Source organism: Ambystoma mexicanum, chromosome 7p (genome assembly GCF_040938575.1).
Source record: "Ambystoma mexicanum isolate Mex_15411 chromosome 7p, UKY_AmexF1_1, whole genome shotgun sequence".
NCBI classification, from domain to species: domain Eukaryota; kingdom Metazoa; phylum Chordata; class Amphibia; order Caudata; family Ambystomatidae; genus Ambystoma; species Ambystoma mexicanum.
The window spans coordinates 667,400,090-667,426,854 of NC_090939.1; the positions used below are offsets into that span (position 1 = coordinate 667,400,090).

Genomic DNA, 26,765 nt, shown 5'->3' on the forward strand with positions numbered 1-26,765 from the left:
AGTTACCACCAAACTCATAATGAGGCCCAATTTCTCTCCAATTGGGGATTTTAGGTAACTGACACGCCACCATTCAAGTTGGGATGACTAATAGCTGTCTCCAACAGAATTGATTTCATTGGATCAATCAAGCTTTTCTGCAGTGTGACCCCTATTATCCCTTTACCGACAGCCTCATTACAGAGTCGCAGTGAGTCTGCAGTATTTCCATGGAATTACCACCTAGGCTCGTGTGCCTTTACTACTAATCAGTCTCATGGATTTAACACATACTTTTTATGGTCCATAGTACTCCGTAGAGATTTTGGGGGATTTACCCCCAGGTGGTAATTCCATTGCGGTTAATCGCAGATTTCTGGAGTTTGGCAGTTTGGTAAACTTGCTGTCAATTCTTCTACCACTAAAAAATGGTGGTCATGAAATAACCACCAAAAATGTACAACTCTGACAAACTTATAATGATGTCGATTGCCCACTGCCTAGATCCCATGCAGAGCCTTGGCTTCTGGGTGGTCTCTTCACATCCCTAAAATTAACAAGCCATGTTTCTCCACATAAACCAACTGAGGATCATGCCCCCATTTGTTCCCACCTAGTAAAGAGCAGTGTGGCAGGTGCCCTTGTAAGTTAGCGCTTAGACTACAGGAACCTGCTCCTCAAGGGTATGCTTGCTTTGGCTATCCACATGCGGCAAATGACCCAGAATGTGACATCCTGTCCCATCGTCAGGCTGTCTAAAGGACACAGCATTTCATATGATCTGGTGCCATGCAACGGCTCCTTGTTGAAGGTCTCTTTGTCTGATACTTAATTGTCTCCACAAAGTGGCCCAGTGCATCTTTGCAACTAAAAAGGAATTCCTGTTCTTACACCTGTAGGCACATTCACATGTCTACCTTGTAACCACAGGCTGAACTCTCACTGCTGGGGGAAAGACATTTAAGCACTTGGGGTCCTCAGACATAGCCCAAAATACCTTTACATATGGGTGCCTACCCAGACCACTACCATGTGGGGGGGGGGGGAACTCTTTAGCAATGATGCTCCCTCATTAGTGCTCTGGTCTGTGAAGGCCAGTGCCAAGGACATTCAGTCCATACTGTGCATGTTATCATGAATGCCCCTGCCTCAGACACTGACCAGTACTTTTCGCCATACGTGCCTCTGCTGTACACAGCTTAGCCACTACACACTCATCCACCCACATGTTCTGTTCATAAGGTTCCTGCCTAGTGGATGTTGCTTCTCAGAGGTCAATGGTGTCAAGGTAAGACATCACTACAGTATAAAACCTGTGTGCACCAGATCTGGATGCCTTGGAAAGAGACCAATGTTCAAAGGCCCACTGGTCCCTTTAGGTGCCAAGAAGACATTACACCTTCGCAAAGTGCTGTCGTGCATAAGATAATATCCAAGTGATAAAAAAAACTTCGCAAACTCACAATGGTAGTCATGTGGCTGTATGTTGTCTCAACAATTGTGCACATTGGACCTAAGGAGTAAGGTCCCCGGTCATCACTGCACATCTCCAACCTCTTCAAATCTCAACGCTAGAATTTGGAAAGCCAATTCACCTGTAGACTTCAGAAAAAGTTCCCTTTTCAGATGCATTCAAATTTGCGTGGTGTCACTCTGGATTGGTCTCGTGCCCTGGTTCCTCGATGCAGGCCCACGCATAAACGTTTGACCGATCCTCTCTTCCTCTGGCCAAAATGTAAATGGGCAGCTTTTTGCTGCCACTGTTAGTTGAGCTGCAGAACGTTCCATTGCCATAGTAATATCTTCAGAGTGTATGTCATTCTCTCTGCAACTCGTATTCCGCTCTTCTCCGCATCGATCCTTCTGAGAGCTGCGGGGCTGAGAGAGACTTTTGCGGCTTCCACGCGCGGTAGGTTTCAATTCTTTTATTGTTATAAGAACAAGCCCGCAGCACCTCTGACCAATGCACTTCCTCTAACTGTCCCCATTCCAGTTCACCCCAATCAAACCCCCCACCCCTGCACCAGTGGCGTCAAAATCAGTTTTCTACGGCAAACATACAACATGTGCTTGCGAGGGCCGGGAGGGGGTGTAGGGTCACATCAGATAACGGCAACACGCCAAACTGATTTTAATATACCAACATTTTACTAAGCCGGTTAAAAAAAATGGGACATTAAGCATGTTCAGAGTAGGTTTAAAACCATATTAACTTACGTTTAGCAGTTGCAAAAATGCCCTATGCACTCAGCAAGAGGCTGCATTCTTTGAACTCAAGCAGACATCACTCCAAGCACATCTTCAAATAATAGTCAGTCAAAAAGAGTCAGTTTAACAGAAGAGATATCACTCATACATCAATTTCAAATGATAGTCAAGGAGAGTCTGTTTAACAGGTGAAATATTGCATATAGGCGCGAGTACAGGGGCCAGGTTCTTTAGCAATGGTTGCAGGAACCCCCTATATATTTATTTACAGTTTCAGTTTCTAGCTGTACATCCCAGTGGTGGCTGGTGATTTTTTTTAATTGGAGTGGTGTAAATATTTTCCGCAAATAGGCCAGAGCGTAAAGAGGGAGCCCGAACCAATCAAGAGAGGTTTGGGTCAGGTTCCCCCATGCCCACCCTCTTCCGCCCGAGAATTTGTTTTAAAATAATGGCGTAAAATGGTGCATTTTACAGGACTCTTTTTGGGTAAAAATTGGGTAAAAAGCTAAACAGTTTGCAATTGTTTTTTTTTTGGTAACTCAGGAAAAAATCCAACAGATGCAAGTCACCAACAGTGCACAGGAGCATTTCCACTAAATATGTTCATGATGTCTTTGCCTACAATATTTGCCAGTATAAAAACATTTTCATGTTGGCTTTGTCCATACATTTCCATACTGGCTGCACCAATATATGCCAGTATTCTCATATAAGAACATTCTCATGTTCACTTCACACAAAATGCCACTAATGATACTATAAAAAAACATTTCCACGCTTGTTCTGCCAACATATGGCAGCACCCCATGTAAGAAGATACTACAGTTGGCTTTACCATTAAAATGCTACAGTATGAAAATATGTTCGAACTGGCTTCACCAAAATGCCTGTCTAGCCATGTAATAACACTTCTCATGCTTCCTTTATCAAAGATGCTCAATACAAATTGTCATACCACAATAAGAAATGGCTATACTGGCTACACCAAAATGCCTGTCTAGTCATTTAATAACACATTCATGCATCCTTTATCAAAGATGTACAATGCAAAATGTCAGTATTTTTAAAATGCTGTTGTTGCACAATACCCCTCACTCCCCTGCCAAAATCAGCTCCCCGGCCCAGCACAAACACATGAGCACTCACATTCACAGAACATTCACACGCATCATGCACTCACTCATTCACACGTGCACCCATCATCATACACTCATACATTACATCCAACTCAAGCATACATGCATACATACACATTTAAATTAACTTACCTTCTGCACCGGTCCTGAAGTTTCCTCCAGCACTCCATAGCATGAACAGGAACCAGGAAATAAAGAGTGCTTCCTGGTTCCTGCACATTAGCACAAGAGCTGGAGAGCTAATGACGAAGTGCCCTGCTCCATTTATATGTGCAGGGTGGTGCAGGATCGCCCCCTTGCACATACAAACATGCAGTTCAACAGCCAGCACCCCCAATGAACCGCTGCAAGGCTCGGAAAGCAAAACACCCCCAGCTTTGCTTGGCCCATTGGACATGTTTGGAAATTTGAAACCGTGTTTCCCTTTGACAGTTTAAGCCAGCCCAGAAGCACTCCCTCAGCTGGAAAAAGCAGGAGGTGAGGGAGTGTTCAGTGTTTACACTGGGCTGGCTCCTCGTCTCTTCCATAATGTGTGAGGGTGCCAGTGGGTCGGCAACCCCTTACTCATTATGGACAAGCTGCCACTTGTACCTCCTCAATGAATCTATGCACAGAGGGTCAGTGTGGCAGCAGATTAAATACTCTTGACTTTGAATCCATGTACATGAACTGCATTGTTGGTAATGCAGTGGTTTCTAGCACATTAAGGGATCCATATACATGCCCTAGAATAGAAGGCTGCCAGGGTAGCTCAGCATGTTGAGTGACTGTTGCTGAGTTGTTATATGTTTTAAAAGGTCTGTTAATTTTATGACGTTTTGCAATTACTTATAAAAATACAAGTGCTATAAAATGTCTTCGGCCAGGCAATGGGTCGGGCTGGTCTCTTTCATATTTATATTCAGGGTTGGGGAATTCTGCCTCCGTAGTGAAAATCAAAAGTTGGCACCCATAAGCCCACAGACTACTTTACTAACACATGCTGTCAGCACAAGCATTTATGTGTGATTAAGCAATACCTTTAGCAATATATTCTGTGATAAAACACAAAGGAAGTGGAACACAAATCACAGGGCATTGGATGCAAGTTTAAGAAGCAAGTTTCAGTTTGGAAATGTCTTTTTTCTACGAAAGCATAAGCTGCACATTGGGAAAACAATTGTGTGCCCAGTACGTTGGAAGTTTGCTTTCAGCAGTGATGGACCTACCCCAGTGATTCCTGTGGTGTCCCTTTCAGGCCAAAAGAAAGAACACAGGCTGAGCAAACAGATGCCGGCTGGGCAAAGGAGCATCTTTATGACACCTGGATAGAGGGCAAGCCACCAATTAGGGGGGCAAAACTTCAAATAGAGGTGGGGGAAATTGTCCCGCTTTGTTCCCCTCTCAGGATGCCTAAGCCCCCCGCACATTCTACAATGAGGTTCTAATAGCAACAAGACTCACCAGGGCATGCGCCTGAATCATTAAATGAAAACAGGTCTGGCATGTGAAGTGCAAAACAACATACACTACAATAGATATATAAATAAATAAATACACACCTTCTCGCCTGGAACGCCTGGGATGCCAATGCCAGGGAACCCACTGTCTCCTTTCAGACCCTTTTCACCTTTATGGCCTGTAAATCCAGGTTGACCTGGAGGACCCGGAAGTCCTTGCAGGCCTTTCTCTCCCGTTGATCCTGAAAACACAAACCAAGCACAGTAAACATCATAAAAGTGGCAATGCTGTATGCGCATGGCTAGGAGACCTGCTTAGGGACAGTGACAGAACTGCCTGCAGTTAAAATGAAAAACCTGGAGGTCCACGTCACCCCCCGATGCCCCGCCTACACCCCCACAAGACCCCACCCACATGGTTAAAAAAAAGCCAAACAATATGCTGTGATGCCAGAAAAAGGGCAGGATTTGCTTGCAATGCTATGTATCCTCCCACACCTCCATGTGATTGGCCACTAGCAGTATGTTGATAGGCAATCAGGTGATGGCGTGGGGGATTTGCTGCCACTGTCGGAAACCCGGAGAGACTATGCTCTTCTCCGGAGACCCAGAGAAGAGCCTGGAAACCCGGAGTCTCCGGGCAAAACCCAGAGACCAGGCAGGTCTGGACAGTGATCAGTGCAAACGAAATGGGGGCGACTGCAGGGCAACACCCTACAGCCACGTTCCACAAAATATTCCCGCCATCATGTTCATGCAGTACATGGAAACTTTGCCTTTGGATTTGGCAGTTATTTTTATGCTGTTTGTTGCATGGCTATTCGATATGTGCAATAGTTTGCTGATTTCTAAATATTTTGAATACATATTATTGTCATTGGTGTTTGGTTTGGCGGACAGCCAAGTGCTCAGAGTGATTTTGCAGTTTTGGTTCAGGGAATACGCCTACTGCCCTATAGCAGATTGGGCGTTGGAGCAGGTCGCACCACATAACCAGAGGTCGCCCCAGATCCAACAGCTTCCCTTTGCATCCTTCCTCACAGGAACAGGCCCGCCGACATAAGCCCCTCCCCTTCCCAGAGAAATTGATGAATGAGAGGATGCAGCGACACAAGTGAGTGTGAAAGTAAAAAGCTAGAGTACTTGACACTGATACCGTGCTTGGACTGTGCCCAATGGGTAATGTGTCGGCAAGTAACAAGAGAAGCACATGTTTAACAGAGGCAAACCCTTAGAAATGTTGAGTTAGACATTTATCATTGAAAACTTCCCTTTCAATATCCAATGGTCGCCACTGCCCTCGGAGGCGGTAAGTACATTTGCGTACATTGCGTACCTAGGTACATAGGTGGATTTTACAATGCAAAGGAGTGACAAAGGCTGCATTGTACAATTGGTTGTAGAAAATGTGTGCACCGGTCAAGTGCTCGCCTCCAGTTTCTCATTGGGCGACACCATTCTGGTTCCTTCGGGTTGCTTGCAATCAGATGTATCGCAATGTCCAGCGACACAACTGTTCACCACTGCATTCGGCTTTTGGGCTGAGGGGTACATCATGCTTTATGAGTGTGTCCTAGAATAAACGGCCTTGTACCAAAGATTGGGGCAATGGCATGGGGTTGTTTTCAGTTCCTGAGAAACAAGTGTGATATTTTTTTATTTTATACACCAAGTCGTTCAATTTGTAGCACATTGCCTTTTGCTTACCTGGATAGCCCATTTCACCCATGGAACCTTTCAGCCCTGGCATTCCTCGGATTCCTGGTTCTCCTGGTTGCCCTGTATCACCTTTGGCTCCTGAAAGAAGTGAGAATACCCTGTTATCTCTCTGTGTGTGTTGGACGAAACTTCAGCAAACCCAGCCGGGGGGATTGTTTTTTACCTGGTCGCCCAGCTGGTCCTTCTTCGCCATCTTTGCCAGGCATCCCTGGACTGCCAGGTTCACCGGGGAATCCGGGCCCTCCTTGCAATCCTATCAGCCCTATTTAACAGATGAAGTTAGAGGTGGGGCATCACTTATTGAATGTGGGCTGTCCAGGTCTTCACATGAAGCTGCATTGATCACAACTTAAGTACATTACAGATAACAGAGTCATCAAGCTGCACTGCATTGCTATATATAGCAGTTGATTGGAACACCTCCAATGTATGCTAGCAAAACATTGTTGCAAACAATTCAAAGGTATGTGAGTGAATAGGTTTGGAGGGGTGTGTGTGGGTGAGTGAGTGGATGAATAGGTGATGTAGTGAATGAGTGGGTGAGAGAGGGAGTTAGTGAGTGCACCAGTGAGTGGGTTAGTTAAGTGGGAGAGAGTGCGTGGATGAGTGGGCGAATGAATGAGTGGGTGAGCGGGTAGGTGGGTGGGTTGCTAGGTTAAGTGGGTGATTGTTTGAATGGGTGATTGTTTGAATGGGTGAGTGATAGAGTAGGGGAGGAAGTGAGTAAGGGGGTGGTTGAGTGAGTGCCTGAGGCAGTAGGTAAAGGAGTGGATTTTGGTGAGGGGATGAGTTTGTGTGAGTGGATGGGGCTAAGTGTGTTTGGGTGAGTGGATGAGTGGATGGGTGTACGAGTAGGTGAGTGAGTTAGTGGGTGTTTGGGTGAGTGACTGAATGGATAAGTAGGTGAGTCCATTGGTAGATGAGTGGATTGCTGTGATGGGTGAGTGAGTAAGTGGGTTTGGGTGAGGGAGTGAGTGAGTGAATTGTCAATGAACCACCTGCCATAGGTTAATTTGTTCTTTGACGCTGTACCAAAATATAAAATATAAAAATAAACAAAGTTAAAATAAGGTGAATCGCACCCCCAAGAAGCCAACACTTTTTCCTTAATAATCATTTGAAATCAACTCAGTTTGAAGCCGTAGCAGAGTTCTGAAAAGCACGAGGAGGTGCGTGGAGCAATCTCGGGGTGTCCCCTCACCTCAGCCTCGTGCACTTGACATGCATCCAGGCTATCATATATGATACTATGACGCGTTTTAGGTGCTGGCCATTGAGGGTCAATATTTCCATACATCTTCTTTCAGTTATGCCTTGAATTGCCTTTCTCCTATGATTCTAAGATGTGTGCCTTTTGTCTGATCGGTACCAAAACAGAGGACTGACTGCCTGATCAATAAATCGATGGGGCTTCTTTAAAGCCACACTCTGGACACAGACGCATGAAGGGGCTTCCTCTGATATCCCATCCACCATCTTATATCATAGCACCATGATCCACCAGCCTAAATGCACGAATAACAATGTGTACAATGCATTCTTCAAAGCCCAGTGAGCTACCTGCCTGGGATCTTTGGGCCAGGTACTGTTAAAATGCCAAAGCATGGTGCTCCACTGACAAGAGACAGCCACCCTTAGCTTGACATACCGCTGCTGTGAGAAGTTGGTCCATAGAAGAAAGGTTAATGCAGAGGACGTCAGACAAACTGGTGTGTGTACGCAGAATAAAGATAATAGTAAGGCAACGAGCAGAAGGTACGCGTAAGACAAGACTGTATACAAGGCCAAAAGGAAATGTGGACATTAGTTGGAAACTGTTGTAGGGAGGTTATGTAGAATGACTAAAAGTAAAACTGAAGGTTGTTGGCTGGAAGGGTTTGAATTAACCATAACCACTGGCATTGATCTGGGCAAACCTTTGGGCCACCGTTTTTCAACCTGCCATGACCTTACAGAAGAGGAAGGACCAGATGCACATCGGGTTTAATCACTCCCCAAAAGGGCAGGGCCACCAAAAACTGCTTGGTCACATCCCTTCTGTGTAAGACAACAAACCAACCCCAGACATGTTTCAGCCTCACTGGGCTTCGTCAACGGTTATGATGAATTCAAAATATTCATGCCATCAACCTTGAGTTCTGTGAAAAAATTCAAGTTGAGTTTTGTGGTTGATGTTGAGTAAGAAACGTGAAGTCCACGTTTCAAACGTCTCTTTTAAAATTACCAGCCACGTCAAAGGAATGCGGGCCCCACCTGTGGCCCATTTGAAAGTGAAAGAATGATTAGAGGAGGCTATGGAATGTGAAGGGCATTGAAATGTGGTATATTGCACATTGCCCCAACATAGGTTTGAGGTCTGCCTTTAATCTTAATGAGTTGATGGACCTCTGATCTAATTATCAAGCGAAAGATCAGAGAACAGGATCTTGAACGATGGGACGCTATGTTTCTCAACTATTCCCTGTGATATATCTGAGCCCTAGGAATGGAGCCTAAGAACATTCTCCCTAAGATATAGCAATCCATGGACTTGAAATCAATAGCTCATGGAATGAATGATCAATGTTTGATGAAGGTCTTACATTGACAACAAAATAAAACGTGGGTGACTGAAGAGAAAGAACATTTCTTTGTGAGCTCCTGGACAAAGCTACACACAGGTGACCTGTTGAGACTAACAGGCAATCCAGGTGCTCTCCAATAGGGGATCCCCCTTCATTTGCTTCCATATACAACCACTTTACTCCATGTCAATAGTCTCAATGTAAGTATTAAATAATTTTAATGTTCAAGAGAAACAGATTCAGATAAATTAAAAAATCAAAACACAATTTCTTTAGACGCAGTTCCTCCTAGCATATAATGTCTTCAATAAGCTATGTTTAACAACACAAATTCTGACAGCAGTCAGTTGTTCTGTGACTTTATAATGTTGCCAACGCATTTCGGATATCACAATGTATCCTTCTTCATGGGCTATATTGCTGTCATTTAAGTTCAGTGTATACGTTCAAGGTTAACTCTGGTTTTCATCAATATCTCTCTGTTTATATATGCCCAACTGTAATCCGGGGAGCACGCCTTCCCGGTGAAGAATTCTCAGCGAGACAGGGAGTCACAACACTTTGCGGACTCAGGTACGATAGATTCTGCATGGAAGTTCAGGAGAACGATCCCCCATTGTAAATCCGAGTCTCCACCCTACCACACTTGAGAGCGATAAAACACAGTTGTCTGGTAACTGGATTTCACAACACAAGAACCTCCATTGTGGAAGGCTCAAGAAGCTAAAATGGCTACAACTTGAGCTGCCAGCAGTAAAGTACATTGCCACCAAAGATGACCAGTACTATTGTCTTGGCTATGCTTCTAACCCAGGTAGACTAAGGGACATTGCCGACCTTTGGGTTCTATAAGGGTTCCCAAATGGCCACAAATATACATGCACTCAGTAAGACTTCAATGGGTTGCATTGGGAAAAATAGTAAGGACACAATTGGAGACGAACAAAAAGTGGGGGGACTCTAAAAGGTGAGAACAAGCGGACTTTCTTCTGTATACTGTAATTATGGTGTAGGTGGGACTGCTCACCTGAAGGGTACACAATTACTTTGCGAGTGTTGTTGTCTGATGATAGAAGAGAGATGTTTTTAATCGGCCTAGCATTTAAAAGGCTTTCTGTGAATTCTGGGCCAGCATGGTTGAGCAGGAAATCAAGGTTAAAATGCTGTTAGGTCTCCTCATGGCCATGTTAACAGCCTTGCAAAGTAACGGGTTTACCAGATGAAGAGCAAATCACAGTGACATAAATTACATGCATTGGAAATAGGGCAGCATGTAACACCTATACAGGGTCCAAAGGGAAAGTATATCAAGAAGGAATAGAGTCATTCCACTTACATTCCCTTTGTTATTCAGGAGAAGTGTCTTTTGGTAATTTACACTAAAGAAGCTTAGTTGAATATTTCTCTTTCTGGGTGATTGCAGTTTTTGTTACACTGATGTTTGGTGTGATCCAAGGCCTTTTATTTAAAAGGTAGTAAATTCCAAATGAGGCTAGAATCCCACCCTAAATTAAAATAATGTTGTTTAAGGTACAAGGCCACAACTCAGTGGCTTTTCTACAAACGACGTGTTCTCAAATGTCAGTCTGAGCAAGGGCAACTTGATAAACCATCTGACTGTTTTATTAGTGAGCAGTGATATGGAACTGTGTACTCAATAATGCTGAAAGTTGTTTTCTTTGATCTTTTAAATCATACATACACATTTCAAAAAGTATAGTTGTATGCATTGAATACTATTACAATAACAACTCAACATTCAAAAACAGCTTGTGTTATTTCCAGACTGCTGGATTAATGTGTTCTCAATGGACAATTAGTCTGAGCTTTACTCTTGGTTTGAAACAAACCTAATCAAATATTACATGCTAATTGAAGTTTTCTTGGTTGGGGGTTTTTGTTGAACTACTTTTACTAGGCATCACCCAATTATTTACCTGATAGATTAGAGCAAAGGTGGATCTGTTAATGTAAGATAAAAATAAAATGTTAAGAATTGTACGGCCACTTTTTTAGGGCCCCTTAACATTTGCTTTTCACCTATTTCTGTTTTGGGAACACTGAACTATTTTGGGTGGTCACAGGGATTTCCATTGAAGTCCCCTTACTATTTCAACCCCTCTTTTCTGGCTTATTTTGAGTATATGGTCCTGGGTTGCATATAAGGGTTCCAGGCCAAAGAGTGCTTCTTAAGCACCCCATTTTTGCTTTAGGGTGAATTTATCACCCTACAACTGATTTTTAGGAGTAGGCTAGTGCCAGCTGTAATTAGGTTTTGGCTCCATCAAGGGTGCCGCCATTGTATTGTCTAGCTAGCCCAATGCACCTTTTTGGTAGCCATTTGCGTACACATGTTTATTTCTAATTCCTGCTCTCAGATGTTTTTTGAGGACTTCCATTGTTTGGGGCAACCACAGCGTAGGTCAAAAATAACCTTTCTGCCAGATAGGCTCTTAGTGAGTCTAGTGGGATAGCCTCCATATTAGATTTCAATGATTTAGACCAGTCTATGTTTACATTCGGCCCTAATGGCTGTATGGTGTGTCCAGGGCTTTTTTCCATTTTGGGTTTTCTGCCGCTGATTGCCCATCCTGGGCCACCTGAGTCCTCCTGCTGACATCAACTCTGTGATGGCTCAGGATGTCCATAGTGGACCTGTCACAGTGCCATTAGGCTGTTGCGTTCCCATTTTACCATCAAGCACATCCTTCCTGCCTTGTTGATGGAATCTGCTGCTGCCTGGGAGGGTGTCGCCTCCACTGTCCTCTTCTTTGTTGGACCATCTTCTGTACCTGGGAACCCTTCCTTTGTCCTTTGAGACTTTTGAGTCCTCCTTTCCAGGTTCCACAGATGTACTAGAGACTTTCCTGCCACTGATTTTGCTTCTGGCTTGAGGGGCTCCCTCATGGAAAGGCTGCTTTTTCTTATTTTCTGTAATTTGGGTAGTTTTTGGCCCAGTGGTCCAGTTCCTGGGACGTTGCATCCTGTAAACCACAGAGAGGAAAGAAGCTTTGCTATTATAGTGTTGTTTCGCCTTATAGGAACCCTGTTTCTTGAAGAAAGTGCTATGAGTACTCACCTCCGGGTGCTGGAGAGGTGGGGTATACTCTATACTGACCCTCCGGGATCTATCTAGAGTTTTTGGAAGGGAGTATCAACCTCATTTCCCCACTGGTTAGGATTGGCGGTCTTGCTGCTGTGCGGAATCGTCATCTGGAGCTTCTGGTTCTCGAACGGCCCTTGGATCCCTTCCGTGGGGTCTCCTCTGGCCCGTGCTGCAGTTGTTTGCTACCAATGGTGCACCTATCGGTTAGAAATGGGGATTACATGCATAATTAATTGGTCACGTTTACTCCAATGGGAAACTTTCTGCTCACTTGAAACTCTCCCACAGTGGCTTCGTAGGTATACACCTTCCCCTGGCCATTTTTCCTGGATCCAGTTTGGGTACAGTGAGTTTTAAGCCAAAGTCTGAAATTATAGTGCTTACCAGTGATTTTAATGTATTTTTTAAAAGAAATGCTCTCCACCTTTTTGTACCTGAAGTGTACTTTCTTGACAACTGTTGCTAAAGTGTACCTGGTCTTTTGGTGGCCCCTGGCTGTGTTTTGGAATTGTTTTCCCCTCCCTGCAACCTACATTCATCTTGATATGTGCATCTGTATTTCCATAATAATATGTCGCAGACGGGTAGAAATATTGTGACTTTGGTATTCTTGGTACGAGGGATGCTGCGTGACTATTTTAACTGTTTTTTATGTCTGGTTCCCTTCTCTTTTCATCACACTGGCTATATGTTTTGTGTGCTTACCACCAGGTAGTGGACCTACAAAGCAATACTGGAGAGGGTTATGTCTTTTATGACAATCTAATGTTTGTGTACACGCACCAGGTATTTTGCCTGTGTATTTTAAAGTCTGGTTCTCTCTCCCCTTCTCACTATATGTATACTTAGATAGTAGAACCAGAATATACTAAGTTATAAGGCCTTTAAATTCTAAGCAGGTAAAGTAAAGGTTAAGCAGCTGATACTAAAACACTCTATAAACACACACATATTTGTATACACACAAAGTTGGTGATCCCCAAGGGAGAGGACCTACAATTTACACGGGAGCAGACATAATAGTTCATATTAATGGAAGAAGAAACACTTTGAGCAGTAAAGTGAAGAAAAAGAGTATTAACCCGATACATCAAATACTCCTTCTTTAGAATTATAAGGCCTTCATTGCTTACGCAGTACTTCCCTACCAGGCAAATAGGCCTAGTACCTCAAGAGAGTCAGAGTTCCAGGTACTTACCTGAGTAGGGAACAGGAAGTATTGAGTTCCCCTAGTACAAGTTTTGGCAAAGCCAATATGTTGAACACTGTTCGAGATTGAAACACTAGGGCCCTCATTACGACCCTGGCGGAGGACCATGGTGCAATTTGCACCATGGTCCATGGCGCAGAGCTGCCAACTCCGCCATGGGGGTTGGCGGACTTACCACCCCATTCCGACCTTGGCGGGGCGGTTAGTCCCCAATCCCCATTTACCCTTCCCCATTCCCATTTTTGCCCCATAGGGTATAATGGGAGTGGGGAAGGCGTTAATTACGCCACCGTAAATTACGGTGGCGTAATTAACAAGAGGTCCCGTAGCGCCATGGATTTTTCCGCCCGGAAAATCCGGGCGTAAAAATCACCATGGCGCTACGGGAAGTCGGAATCTGGCGGAGAGGTACGCCATGCATTACGCTGGCGTAAACCCCTCTCCGCCAGGGTCGTAATGAGGGCCTAGGAGTTCTGAAGTTAAGTAAAACGGAGTTAAGTGTACTCTCCAAATCCCACAACAACAGGGGTTACCTTGGAGAGGATCCTCGGCCAGAACTCCCTCCACTGATCATGACCCGACATGGAAGAGTTAGGTAGTAGACTTTACGCCCAAACAACCCCTATGGTGGGTGGGATGCCCGAAAACAGGTATGTAGGAGTGAACCCTTTGGACCGATGTACTGAGTGACCATGCCTAAGGCACTCATAATCACTGAGGCCACTTACTTCTGCCATTGGTCCGGTTTCAGTGAGTCCATGAGCTGCAGGTGCAGTGGCTGAAGTCAGGGTTGAGTCTGGCTTGGGCTAGATGTCGGTCCGGCGCTTCGATGACACCATTCCAAAGATCTTCTAGTAGCATGGCTGAGACACTTCAGGACAGCAGTCCCAGCAGGCCCCAGGAAGAGAGATGACCCCCCCAGGATGCAGCAGAGATAGGTAGCAACCAAGTTCAATCCGATCAGGGGGCAGCAAGCAATGATCGTGGATGCAATAAAGACTCTGCTCCAGGAAGGCCCCTTTCAGTATGGAGAGCAGCAGCAGCAGGAGAGATGACCTGCACAGACCTGAGCTCCAGCTCAGGATAGAGACCGTTGCAGAGGAGAGAGCTTTGCAGAGGCTTGTCACCCAACAGGAGCAACCGGCAGGCCCTTCTGAAGGCTTCTGATGGTGGGCTTCTTGTACATTCTAGACTGGTTGGTCCCACCAGTCCAAGTGTCAAAGCACCGGCAGACAAGAGTGTTCTAGGATCGCATCAAAGCAGGCAGAGCTTCACTGGCACTAGGCTTTGGCAATGTTGGTTGTCCTCAGCAGCAGCCATTTGCGTCTTCTACGTGGGCTCTGCATCTTCCAGGTCTTATCCAATTTCGCACTGTGGGCTTCCCCAGCCAACCAATGGCAAAGACTTGCACCTCTCAAAAAAGTAAGTGCTGTCCAATTGCAGACAATCATGAACCCCACATCTGTCCAGCAACACACATTCCCCGGCTGGAATGTGGACAACAAAAAGACAGTCCTATCACCCATACCGTAGCAGGTCACACCCACCCTCGCTTTGCCTGTGAATGTAAGCTGAATCCTGCAAATATGGACGCTGTATATGGCATGAGAAGACCAGACAACAACATGGCCAGAGGACAGGGTCAAAATCACGTCATGGCCATTTGGAGAATATGGTATGGTCCCGAAAATGGCATTATGCAATAAAAAAATAAACGTGCATGCAAGTGCGCTGAAAAAATGGGAGCGCTTAAATCACCGCCGCCAGCCTGTCCTAAGCACATCAAAAAGGTAACCCAGATCATACAAAAGAAAAAGAAAAAGAGATACAGTGAAGTGCTGCAGAGAAAATGTGCAAGGTAATGTGCATTGCAGTAAAACAATAGAGGAGTCTTGCACAAGGGACAGAGTCCTCCTGCCCTGGTAACCCTCAAGGCTAACCAGGGACCCCAAAGTAAGTGATTCAGGCAAGGCAAGTAAAGCAAAAGACTTTACTTATCTCCAGAGGTCAGAACAGGTTCAAGCCATTAGAAAAAGCTGGCTTTTTCATTGATGTCAATGGAAGGAATGCATGAAAAGAACATTATTTCCTAAAAGTGTGGGAGGTAGAATCATTTTGAGGTGGTTATTGTTATTGTTTTCTTGCTCAACAGACCACGCATTAACCACAGGGGCAATCGTTTTCACTTGTGAAACATTGCAGTTGGGCACATTTATTTGCTTATGTGTATGAAAAATATTCTTTCTCTTGATTGTATCCCGTGTTATGCCACATTATGTGATATTGGGCCACATAATGCTACATCAAGTGACTGTGTGCCATGGCACTGATTTAGGTAACACAGTGGCCTCATTATAACTATGCCGGTCCGGTAACAACAGTGCCAGTAAGCCTAACAGCATTGTTGTTACTGGAGCGGCAGAGTACGACTCTGCGGGCGGGTGACGTTCTGCCCGCCAGGGTCGGACGCGGTGGGCGGAACGTCACTCGCTCGCAGAGTTTCACGTATGCACCGGCACCGTTATTAACATTGCTGGTGCTTCCATGGTCCCCATTCCCATGGAGCCCTTTGAGACTCCATGAGAATTGTGACTTACAAAATTACCGGCGCCTGACTTCCCGGCTGCCGGGGTCGTAATACCCCAGTGTTACCAGGAAGACAGGTGCCGGTAATTTTGTCCGGGTCTGGTGGCAAGCCGCCAATATCACCGGCAGGCTTACTGTCAGACACAAAATGAGGCCCAATGTCTAGTTAGTTGCCCGGGATTTCTATTTGGACTGACCACTGACTCCTCAAACTCACTCCAACTGTAGCCCCAGTCCGTCCTTATGGTACCACGCAGCTGGACATTCACCATGAACTAGTAACTGACAAAGCCAACCGCACACAATATCAGAACCACTGGGAGCCCAGCACCAGAGGAGTGACGAACTAGAGGCGAGTGACTCTCCAGGGAGCTAAGGATCAGAAGGGAGATGGACCAGATGGGCAACTCACAAGGGCCTAGCTGCCAAGTGGCCCCTTATCAGGCATGACATCCTGAGCCTGTCCTGAATTTTCACTTTGCATGCTGGGACTTTAAGCCCATACTTATAATGACAACAACAAAACTACAAGTCCTAGCATGCAACGGGAAGACATCCCAGACTCGCTCACAGTGTCACACGACATGAGGCTACTAGGCAGCTATGCAAGAGAGCCAAGTATCCTAGGGGTGAATCAGTCGAGAGTGACTCTCCATGGAGCCAATGACTTGTGGGGTGACTGAGTAGCGAAGCAAAGGACCAGATGTGCCAGGGACGTGCTTTTATAAATGACATACATTCAAGAAATTAATAGAAGAGACACACAAATTGCCAGAAAAATGCTATAATAATACATGTTTTTGTTATAACATACTATGCCTCTGTTCTCTCTGTGTATGCTTATGTATTGCTCAGTGTTTTTTAACTATAGCTGTTTTTGTAGGTGTGCGCTTGTTTTTCTAGAATATTTGTATGGAAGGCAGCTTTTTGGGCTTGTTTTGAAGAGGCGTTCAGCTTATTTTTTTCTTCCGACCTAGCAACACTGGCCTACACACAATGACACTACTACAACACCACTACATCACCCTTCCCTTTGGGACGAGAGGGGCTATGGACTGCACTGATATGCAATGTAGTACCTGGATGAGGTAAATGGGATATTTCCCAGAGCCCCTCCTCCTGTCATAGTGTCTCATGTGTCACGCTCCAAAAGACAAATATTGTGCAAAGGCTTCAAATTGGAAACCCCAACTCGAAATTCCCAAGAGAAATGGAGGCAAGCAGGGCCCAGAAAGTCAAAATGATCTAGTCCTAAACTCCCTTGCCACCAACAATAGCAAAACGCAAGGGGCTGGCAAACAGGCTGCTCAGTAATTAAAATCCAAAAGCACTTGGTAAATTAGCGACCAGCCTTTATCAAGGCCACCAGCTTGAGTCCTGGTCTCCAAAGCCTCAGTATCAATCAGATTCCTGCAGAGAAAGACTTGGCCCGCTGAGCCAATCAGGGATTAGGCACTGGCCCGGGCAGTACAAAGGATGCCCTGTTTCCTCAGGGAAGTGATGAGAATTAGGTGCACAGATATGGATGGGAGAGTTCTGAGTCCAGAGTCAGTTGAAACTATAGAGGCAATTTCGCAACATAGCCTCTGTAGGTTCTCCCGGCTCCTGGCCCATCTGGAAAGCTGAGAAAACCTAGATGGGCCAGGAACCTGGAGAACCTACAGAGGCTATGGCGTCATACACCTTATTGGACCAGAAAGGCACCCCATCCCACACGGATTGACAATGTCACTATTACTAGGGTTGCAAATCGTCCCACTGCTTCCTTTGTGCCCCCAGTACTAGTGCTGGACCTCTTTCAGGATTTCCCTATAATTAGTGTTTAGTCCTCACTCCTCCGCTGCATTCATTATTGCTTTGGGGGTTCACCTTTGTGGGTTACCAGTACTGGGAGACCACCACTTGCTTTTGGCATCTGTGTTTTTTCTATCAGAGCCCCTCAACTTATGTGGCATGCTGCCAGGGGTCCTTAGACCCCCCCTTTGTCCGTCATGTGAGGGGCACTATGTGGGCTATGTGGCTACCACTGCAGGGGATGGCATCCCCTTGTAATGGCATATTAAATTTTCCCATTGCAGCAGAAGCCATTCTCCATGGAGTTCTCAGGTTGCTTTGTCAGAAGTAACATGTGTGCTTGCTTTCCATGCCCCTCCAGAACAGCCTGCTGGCAGTGTATACCTTTTTGTTCTACAGATGCAACACTGCATGTTGTCGTCTTACAGTGATACAGCGTCTGGGAGTAACATATACTCAACATTGCTTCTCATGTTTTAAGCCTTGTTCAGGATGCCATGGCCTTTACTGGCTACCTCTCTAGCCTGTCCAGGTGGGCAGGGATCTCACTTTTCGTGAACTTCAGCAGGATTTCCCCAGGAAGCCCAGAAAAGATGACCAGTGTGTCAGGAAATAGGGAGGAGGTCTTCCAGTCCCAATCCCCATTCCTCCCTGGATGTGGCTGTGACTGGGCAGATTCCCAAGGCTGGACGTCCACTGTTGTCCTGTTGTCCCATATTAGAGAGCTAGGCTAACCCCTAACCTGATTTCTGGATATGACGAGGCGAGCCGGACACAGGAATAAGTCAACCACTGGAACCTGAAGGGATCTGATGAAGGAGGGGACCGAGCAACATCAGAGGACTTCTGCAGGAATCAGCATTAGCACAGCCAACACTGATGTGTTTTGGAGTCCTACTTCTTCTTGAAAAACTTTGCAAGTCACCTCCCTCTGACTGGTGGGCATAGACCCCCCAGGATACCGGCAAATGTAGATACTGTTTCCGGCACTCAGTCCGGCGGCATTGCCGCTGGATTCTGAGTGCCAGAGTGATGTGTGTACATCCCCATTCATGGAGTCCTGTAAGACTCCATGAGGGGATTTGCCGCCATTACCGGTTCTGGCAATGCCGGTGTTGGTAATGAGGGATTTTTTTGCCAATAGGGCACCTGCCTTACCTCCAGGCTTTATCTGAAGGTAAGACAGGTGCTCCGGTAAAGTGCCTGTTTCCACCAATACTGGCACTTTTATACTGGACCCGACGATGTAGAATGAGGCCAATACAGTTTCATTATGACATTGCCAGCAAATGTAGATACTGTTTCCGGCACTCGGTCTGGCGGCATTGCCGCTGGATTCCGAGTGCCGGAGTGATGTGTGCAAATCCCCATTCATGGAGTCCTGTAGAATTCCATGAGAGGATTGGCTGGCATCACCGGCACCGACAATGAGGGTTTTTTTGCTGCTAGGGCGCCCGCCTTACCTCCAGCTTTCAGCTGGAGCTAAGGCAGGTGCCCCACCGGCAAACCCCTAGACGGCCAATCCGGTAAAGTGCCGGTATTCGCAAATACCAGCACTTTTTTACTGGGCCAGCTGACCAAGAAAGAGGCCCATAGTCAATAAGCAAGTTTGGAGAAGTACCTGTTTGTAGGACAGAAATAATTTAGAGTTTGCTGAGATCTATACCTCCAACACTAGGAGAGACCAGACCAAGCTAACACAATGAAATGTAGGGATTGAGGGGAGCTATACTTTTAACATTGGGATAGACCAGATTGCCAAGAAGTGATACAGCGCTTGAACCCCAAGACTGTGAGTAAAGCAGAGACTAGGCACTATAACCCTGAGACTAAGTTGTGCCTTAGAGATCCTAGTGGTAGCCAGTACCACCATGATAGGGATCCCCCTACCGCTGTATTATTTGACCCATCTTGACACTTTAGAGAGAAATATATCACTGTACACTATAGGCATTCATCCCAACCTCTTCCTTTTTATGGGCTGTAGCCAGCAGGTGTTCTTGGCACAGTATCCCCGAAACTGGCCAATAGATTAAAAAATGTGACCAGTATTTCTTTTAGGTTAAGAGCACCCCCTCACCTTACAGTTTATCCCTGGGTTCTTCAACCTGTGGATCCTCAGATGGTTAGGACTATGACTCCCATGAACTCTTGCAATTGCCTTTGCTAGTTAGTGCTGATGGGAGCTGGAGTCCAAAACCTCTGGAGATCCAAAGTTTGTAGACCCCAGGTTTACCTCAATCTAACACTGTCGGAATGATTGTCCTCAGAGAATGTGTCTTGTTGTGGAAAGGCTACATTTCCTAGTGGGCATTTATACCAAAACCACCATGTTAAAGATATAAAGCGTTTTGCAACATACGTCTCTGTCAAGAGCCCATTAGATCCGCACAGAAGGCCCCATCTGGCGATGACATATGAGGCTGAAGTGTGTCCACCAGCAAAACAAATGCCTTGGAGGAAGGGAAGCCAGAATGTCGGCACCCGCTCATCGCCTGTTCGGTTCATAGGGGGTGGCCTTGGTACATACTCAATCTGTTTTAGGGACCTTCAGGCCCATTAGGTAGTCTGTGGCAGGATATAGTTCCTAACAAGCCCAAATTCAATGCAAGTGGTGAGAGGCTTTCTTTAATCCTGCAAAGAACAAGGATATTGGGCTTCTCCTTAAGTTCTGGGAAAGGTTAGTGATGCTTATTGAACTTTCTGCCTCATTTCGCCTGTATAAAAGTATCCTCAAAAAAGCCGGCGTTGCTTGGGAAGTTATTTGTACATTATGAAATTATGAATATTTAATGCTCAGCACTGTAGGAGTGGGTTTAAAAGAGGAGATGGACCGCTACACTATTTAGGGGCGTTGACATGTCTTTGATGTTGCAGAGACTTTGTACATTTCATTTGTACAACTGTAAACATTGGAGCTCGAGGGTGAGTGAGAGAACTCCAGAGGAAGGGTTTGGGTCTATGTGACCTAAGACATTTGACCTAATCACATTTGATCAAATGTATTTGACCTTTTTTTCGGTCCCCACTTCCCCTCAACTTCCTCTCAACCTAATCTATACCCTTACCCACCCCCATAAATATATGTAATTCAATTTGACCAAAACAAAGGTCAAAAGAATTATCTCAAATGTTTTAGGTCAAATGTTTTTAGGTCAATTATGGTAATGCTGGAGGAAGATGAGGATGAGGAGACTGTATGGGGGAATGATGAAAACACCCCCAAACCCCCTATTGCAAATGGCGGGAAGAACCTATGCGCTTCTTCCAGTGATGCGCTACCGTGTATACATTTGATGAAATGAAGTAATGAAACTGCTGGCGCGTGGCCCAACAGATGCCTTGGGTATTACAGGCTTTGGTCTCTGCTGTACCATGAGGCCAGGTCTGTGTAGTGAAAACCATAGTTCGTAAGGTGCTAATAGTTTAACTCACGTATTACAATATTGACATTCATTCTCGAAAGCAGATATTGCAGGGCACAAGTTAATATATATTAAGCAAAAATGCAACTCCATTCATTTAATTGACCAAAGTGGTCCTACATTCATTGCTCTCGTGCGTTAAATGGGGCGATTCTAGGATTCTCCTTGTTTGTGTTTTTAGTAAATTGCTACTTAAAGCCTGGTATCGTTTAAATGAAGGCAATGCGTGTGCAACGACGGTTTTCTTTCGAAATTTCTTTTGAGGTGATATTTGTAATTATTAATATATTATGCTTTGAAGACCAATTATAGCTTTGTAATAATAGGGAATACAAAAATAAAGAGCAAAACATATTTAAGGGATCAGATAATCTACACAATTATAATAACTAATAACAATATGATATTCATATAGCGCTTTGATCCGAAGTGCTTTACATAGCACATATTTACATACATTATTGTTATGATTCCAATTTCAGAGCCTCTGATCTTTTAAAGCTCTCAGGTTGCTTAGGTGGGACCTGTTCCAAATTACATTTCAGAAAAATATGCCTGTTTGTAGGAGGCTGGAGATAAATATTTCTTTCTAATCCAACTGCTGATTTGCAGGTAGCATTGCTGGGCATTTCGCTGCATTTTACAACATGTGTATGGGGGAGGGGAGCACCACATACACCCTCTACTAGTGCCCCCACTGCCCTCCCCTTCAAACTCCTATTTCACCATCCCCCGAGACATCTGCCATGGTAAAATCAATGGCTCAAATGTCCCACCTGAAATTCGGCAGTCGGCTGCGGACAGAGGGGTGGATTTTGCATGGTTTTTCAAACAAGAAAACTGAGAAGGATTAGCAATATCCTCGGCACGGGTGGAATAGCTCAGTGGCAATGCGCAGGTCTTGGAAGAAAGATGATGCAGAGCAACACAGGTTCAAATCCCGGGCAACACAGGTGCAGCACAGGTTCAAATCCCAGGCAACACCGGTGCAACACAGGTGCAAATCCCGGGCAACACCGGTGCAACACAGGTTTAAATCCCGGGCAACACAGGTGCAGCACAGCTTCAAATCCCAGGCAACACTGGTGCAACACAGGTGCAAATCCTAGGCGAACACCGGTGCAACACATGTCCAAATCCCGGGCAACACAGGTGCAACATAGGTTCAGGCAACACAGGTGCAACACAGGTTCAAATCCCGGGCAACACAGGTGCAGCACAGGTCCAAATCCCGGGCAACACAGCTGCAGCACAGGTCCAAATCCCAGGCAACACAGGTGCAACATAGGTCCAAATCCCAGGCAACACAGGTGCAACACAGGTTCAAATCCCGGGCAACACAAATCCTGGGCAACACAGGTTTGAATCCTGGATCTGTGCTTAGAAACCTCTTCGGTATTAAGCGTGTTGTAAAAAAAAAGCAATTATAATTATAAAAAAAATAATTATAATTGGAATCCTACAATTCAACCAACCATGCAAATACATTTTTCCAGCACTGTAGAAAGCCATGTCAGCAGGTAGGGTCCCTGAGAGAAATGACTCCATATAGATCCTGTATTTCAGAAGCTCATTCATGGCAGCATGTTTTTAATTAGCACAGTAGACCAAGATTTGCTCCAGAAGACAGGTTTGCCTTTGAACAGATAGCCTGCCTTTTCATTTAGTGAAGGCTGAGTGGTAGCAGTTCAGTTGTAGAGGTTCGATCGAGAGACCCCACAAATGTAACAATGGAGAACTTGAACTGGGATTGCAATAGGGACGCCCACAAATGTCCCCGAACGGCACGACTCAAAGTCTATCAAGCTTATAAATAGGCCATAACCCTATGCACAACAAAATCAGAACAATATGGGCTTTTTAAGCATTTTTTTAAATGTGTTTATTGGCTAAAACAAACCTTATACACAATTAATACAACCATATAAAATACAATAGACATCAATAACTTAATAAAATAAAATAGAATGATGTATCTACATAATCTAAAAACATCACTACAATCACAATAAGCAATAACATTAAAAGAAAAAGGTTCAAATCATTGTTCATTAATAAGTGCACAAGCACGGTTCCATACATACTATGCCGCAGCAGAGATTACAACTGATTCTGCTCCAACCAATGTACTCCAAAATGGATCATCTTCTCTGCTCAGCTGGTGAGAAATAAAGCTGCCCTACCCTTTTTCATAGGAGGACATCATAGCTGGACATTGTGTTAGGATGTGACGCACTAACTCCACTGTTTGGTTGCACAAACGACAGAGTCGTTTCTCCTTTGGCAGAGCTTTCCATCCGCCCATATGCTCCAAAGTAGGGGCAATATTGATGCACAAATAGATGATAAATCTCCTGATCGGTGCCGAATAGAAGTTATTTAGATATATTCATGGTGCACGTCTGCCGTTTCTACCAAACCCCAGTTTACTATATTCTGTGTAAAAGTTCAGGGAAGAGAGATGGTCAACATCATTACGGTGAGCCAAAGCTCAGGCTTTCTTCTTTAAGACTTGGACCCAGTTTGGAAGGGTCAGTAGGTCATTCAATGACAGATTAAGGTCAAAAAGAAGAGAGGCCGTGTCCTCATGCATCTGCGAAAGGAGCACATTCTTACAGCAGCCTGTAACGGCTGCAGCCAGATAAGACAAAAGAGTGCCAGGTTTTCCATCAGCATGCAGAATGGGAATATACACAGTACTCCGCTGTGCAAGCCAGCGTGATCGTATTGATTGCAAGCCCAGTTCACACTGCATAGCCTCCACAGATACTGACTGTGGAACCCCCGATATGGAACGAGGTATTTTCCCTTCCAAGCGGGTCACTCAACTCATCAAATGACCCGGCACCACAGCCAGCCCATAGAGAATTCCAGGTGCAATGCTTTTGCAATATAAGGCTCTCTGGCCATTGATGTTGTTAGCAGCTTTGAGGTGAATACATTTTGTGAAGAGGAACCATTTCTTAAGGATCTTAGAACGGACATGGCGATTATAAAATTCCACAGAAGGGGCGCTGCAGATTGGAAAGCCCAGATATTTATACTGTTTTACCACCTCAAGCCTTTTCCCATTCATGGACCAAAAAAACGATGTTCCGCTGGTGCGCACACCAACGACCAACACTTCAGTCTTGATAGTGTTAACAACCAAGTGATTATTGTGTGCAGACAGAGCCAGGGCGTTGATCGATCTCTGCAGCCCCATTGGTGTACGATCGAGCAGGACCATATCGTCTTCATATCCAAGCCAAGACACGGCCTCTGCTTCTATTTTAGGGGGGACATTTCGGACTAATTGAATGAAAGGGCCCATATCACTCACATAGAGATTGTAAAATATGGGCGCCAATACACACCCCTGCTTCACTCTGATGTTAACCCTTATCTCAGATGACATTTGAAAGAGGGGGAATCGAAAACCTGACACATGTACAATTAAAGTGAAGATAGACCTTAAAATTGAAGAGGACTAATAGGAAGGGATGGTGTGCAGAGCCTTTTCATTCCTAAAAATGAATGCGTCCTACCCCTCCCATGCTTTACACAAAGAAAATAGAATGTTCATTTCACTGTACCTCGTTCTCCTTTGTCGCCTTTGTCGCCTTTCATCGTTACCATTTCAGTGGGGGTTATAATTCCGGGTGCACCTTGCTGACCTTGCTCTCCTTTGTCGCCCTTAACTCCTTCATCCCCTGTTTCGCCGGGAACACCGGGCACACCAGGGTCACCTAGGTAACAAGAACATGCATGTGATTCCACGCAAACATAAAGCAATTCAGTGGACGGCTTGTGCTCCATCTCGCTCATGGACGTCTTGAGCTGGTGCAGCCTTTGCCCCATGTGTTACTATCTAACCATGTAAGCAAAAGGCCTGTCACGAGCCAACCCATGGGTTCTGTTTTGCTTGATTATCCTGCTAAGTGACATTGTCCAAGAGTGCGCATGCGCCGAGAGCAATTCAATGTGATTGCAGCATAGGCCCTTTGACACTCACCACAAACAATATGTTTAATTCTCTGACCCCTCTAGAGTTTCCCCAAATACAGTCTGATAGCAGTGCCCAGTTACCGTTGGAGGGGCAGAGGAGGCAGAAAGGGCATTTCTAATAGCACCTGCGTAGGATTCCATAGAGTAGCTTTACAGCTCATAAATCAACTCTTATTCAAATCTAATTCTCACGTGCCGCCGCCAGCCAATCACAGCATGGCTGACTTAACAATGACAGCATCGGGTTGCTATCACACTAAGCAGTTCTGCACACCTCAGCATGGAATACTCTGTATTTCTTGAATAGAAAATGCACAGTGCCAACTTATATTGACAGCGCGTGCTGCTTAAAAGCAAAGCTATCGAGACATAATTTGCCTAAAACAAAACATAGATGAAATCTCTGTGCATGCTTCCTGTTTAGTCAAAATTATTTATTGTAATTTTTTAAAGAAATAATAACTCAGTTACTACTTGAATGTTCACACTTCCCTGCCAGTGGTTCAGAAGATACACATAACCATTCCTTGGTTCTCATTACAAGTTTGCCGAGCCGGAAAAAAGTGTCGGTAACAAACTACAAGTCTTCCGGTAGGTGCAGTGAACTACCGGCAGGCCTGACCTGCCGTAAGTTCAGGCCCCTAGCCGCAGACTTATCACTGAAGCACCGGCACTGCTAGCAATGTGCTGGTGCTTCAGTGCTTCCCACGGGATAAAAAGCACTTTATCAACTTTAGTAACAGGCTAATCCTTAATGTTTATTTTCACGTAAAAAGGGAACCTTCCAATTCTTACCTTTTTCCCCAGAGAGGCCTGGATTGCCAGCTAAACCTGTGGGCCCCGGTTCACCTGGGGTTCCCATCACTCCCATTTCACCCTTGAGCCCTAAAAAAAAACAAATATCACATAAATTAGACTAGTGCTACAAAACGTCTCTCTTACGCCAAGAGGTTTCTCCCTGCGTAGGTCCCAAGCACCTTGCTGTCTCTTGGTGGTGCTAAATCCAAATCCATGGATGGATGAATTGATAGATGAATAGCTGGATGGATGGATGGATGGATGGATAGATGGATGAATAGATGGATGGATGGATGGATGGATGGATAGATAGATAGATGGATGGATGGACGGACGGACGGACGGACGGATGGATGGATAGATGGATGAATAGATGGATTGATGGATGGATGGATGGATGGATGGATGGATGGATGAATAGATGGATGGATGGATAGATAGATAGATGGACGGACGGACGGACGGACGGACAGACGGACGGATGGATGGATGGATGGATGGATGGATGGATGGATTCAGGGGCTTCAGAGGTTGTTGGCTGCATGGATGGGTTGGTATAGGTGGATTTGCGGATGAAAGTATAAACTGTATTGTGTAGCACACTATGTAGACTGAACCCCTGTGCAGTTAGATGCCCACTGCATTCTGGATGCTCAACCGATGCCCTGTTGCATGGGGTTCTGCATTGACAAAATGGACGCCACTGTCCCATTATAAATTCAGAATAACTTCTGTAGTATGTTTTTTTTTTCTTTTCAAATGAGAAATACAACCCAATTGAGAAAGAATGGCGTTAAGCATTTTCAACAACTGC

The 26,765-nt window shown here is 45.2% G+C and overlaps 1 protein-coding gene across 1 annotated transcript in view; it reads right to left on the reverse strand.

The window, feature by feature from the left end:
- The window catches only part of COL4A1 (collagen type IV alpha 1 chain), a 470,976-nt gene that overhangs the window by 63,289 nt on the left and 380,922 nt on the right, over positions 1-26,765 (reverse strand). The window contains exons 33-37 of the mRNA XM_069636741.1: positions 25,949-26,038; positions 24,742-24,894; positions 6,645-6,743; positions 6,470-6,559; positions 4,865-5,004 (exon numbers count right to left, since the gene is read on the reverse strand). Coding sequence (XP_069492842.1) covers positions 4,865-5,004; positions 6,470-6,559; positions 6,645-6,743; positions 24,742-24,894; positions 25,949-26,038 — 572 coding nt within the window. The remainder of the gene's footprint in view (positions 1-4,864; positions 5,005-6,469; positions 6,560-6,644; positions 6,744-24,741; positions 24,895-25,948; positions 26,039-26,765) is intronic.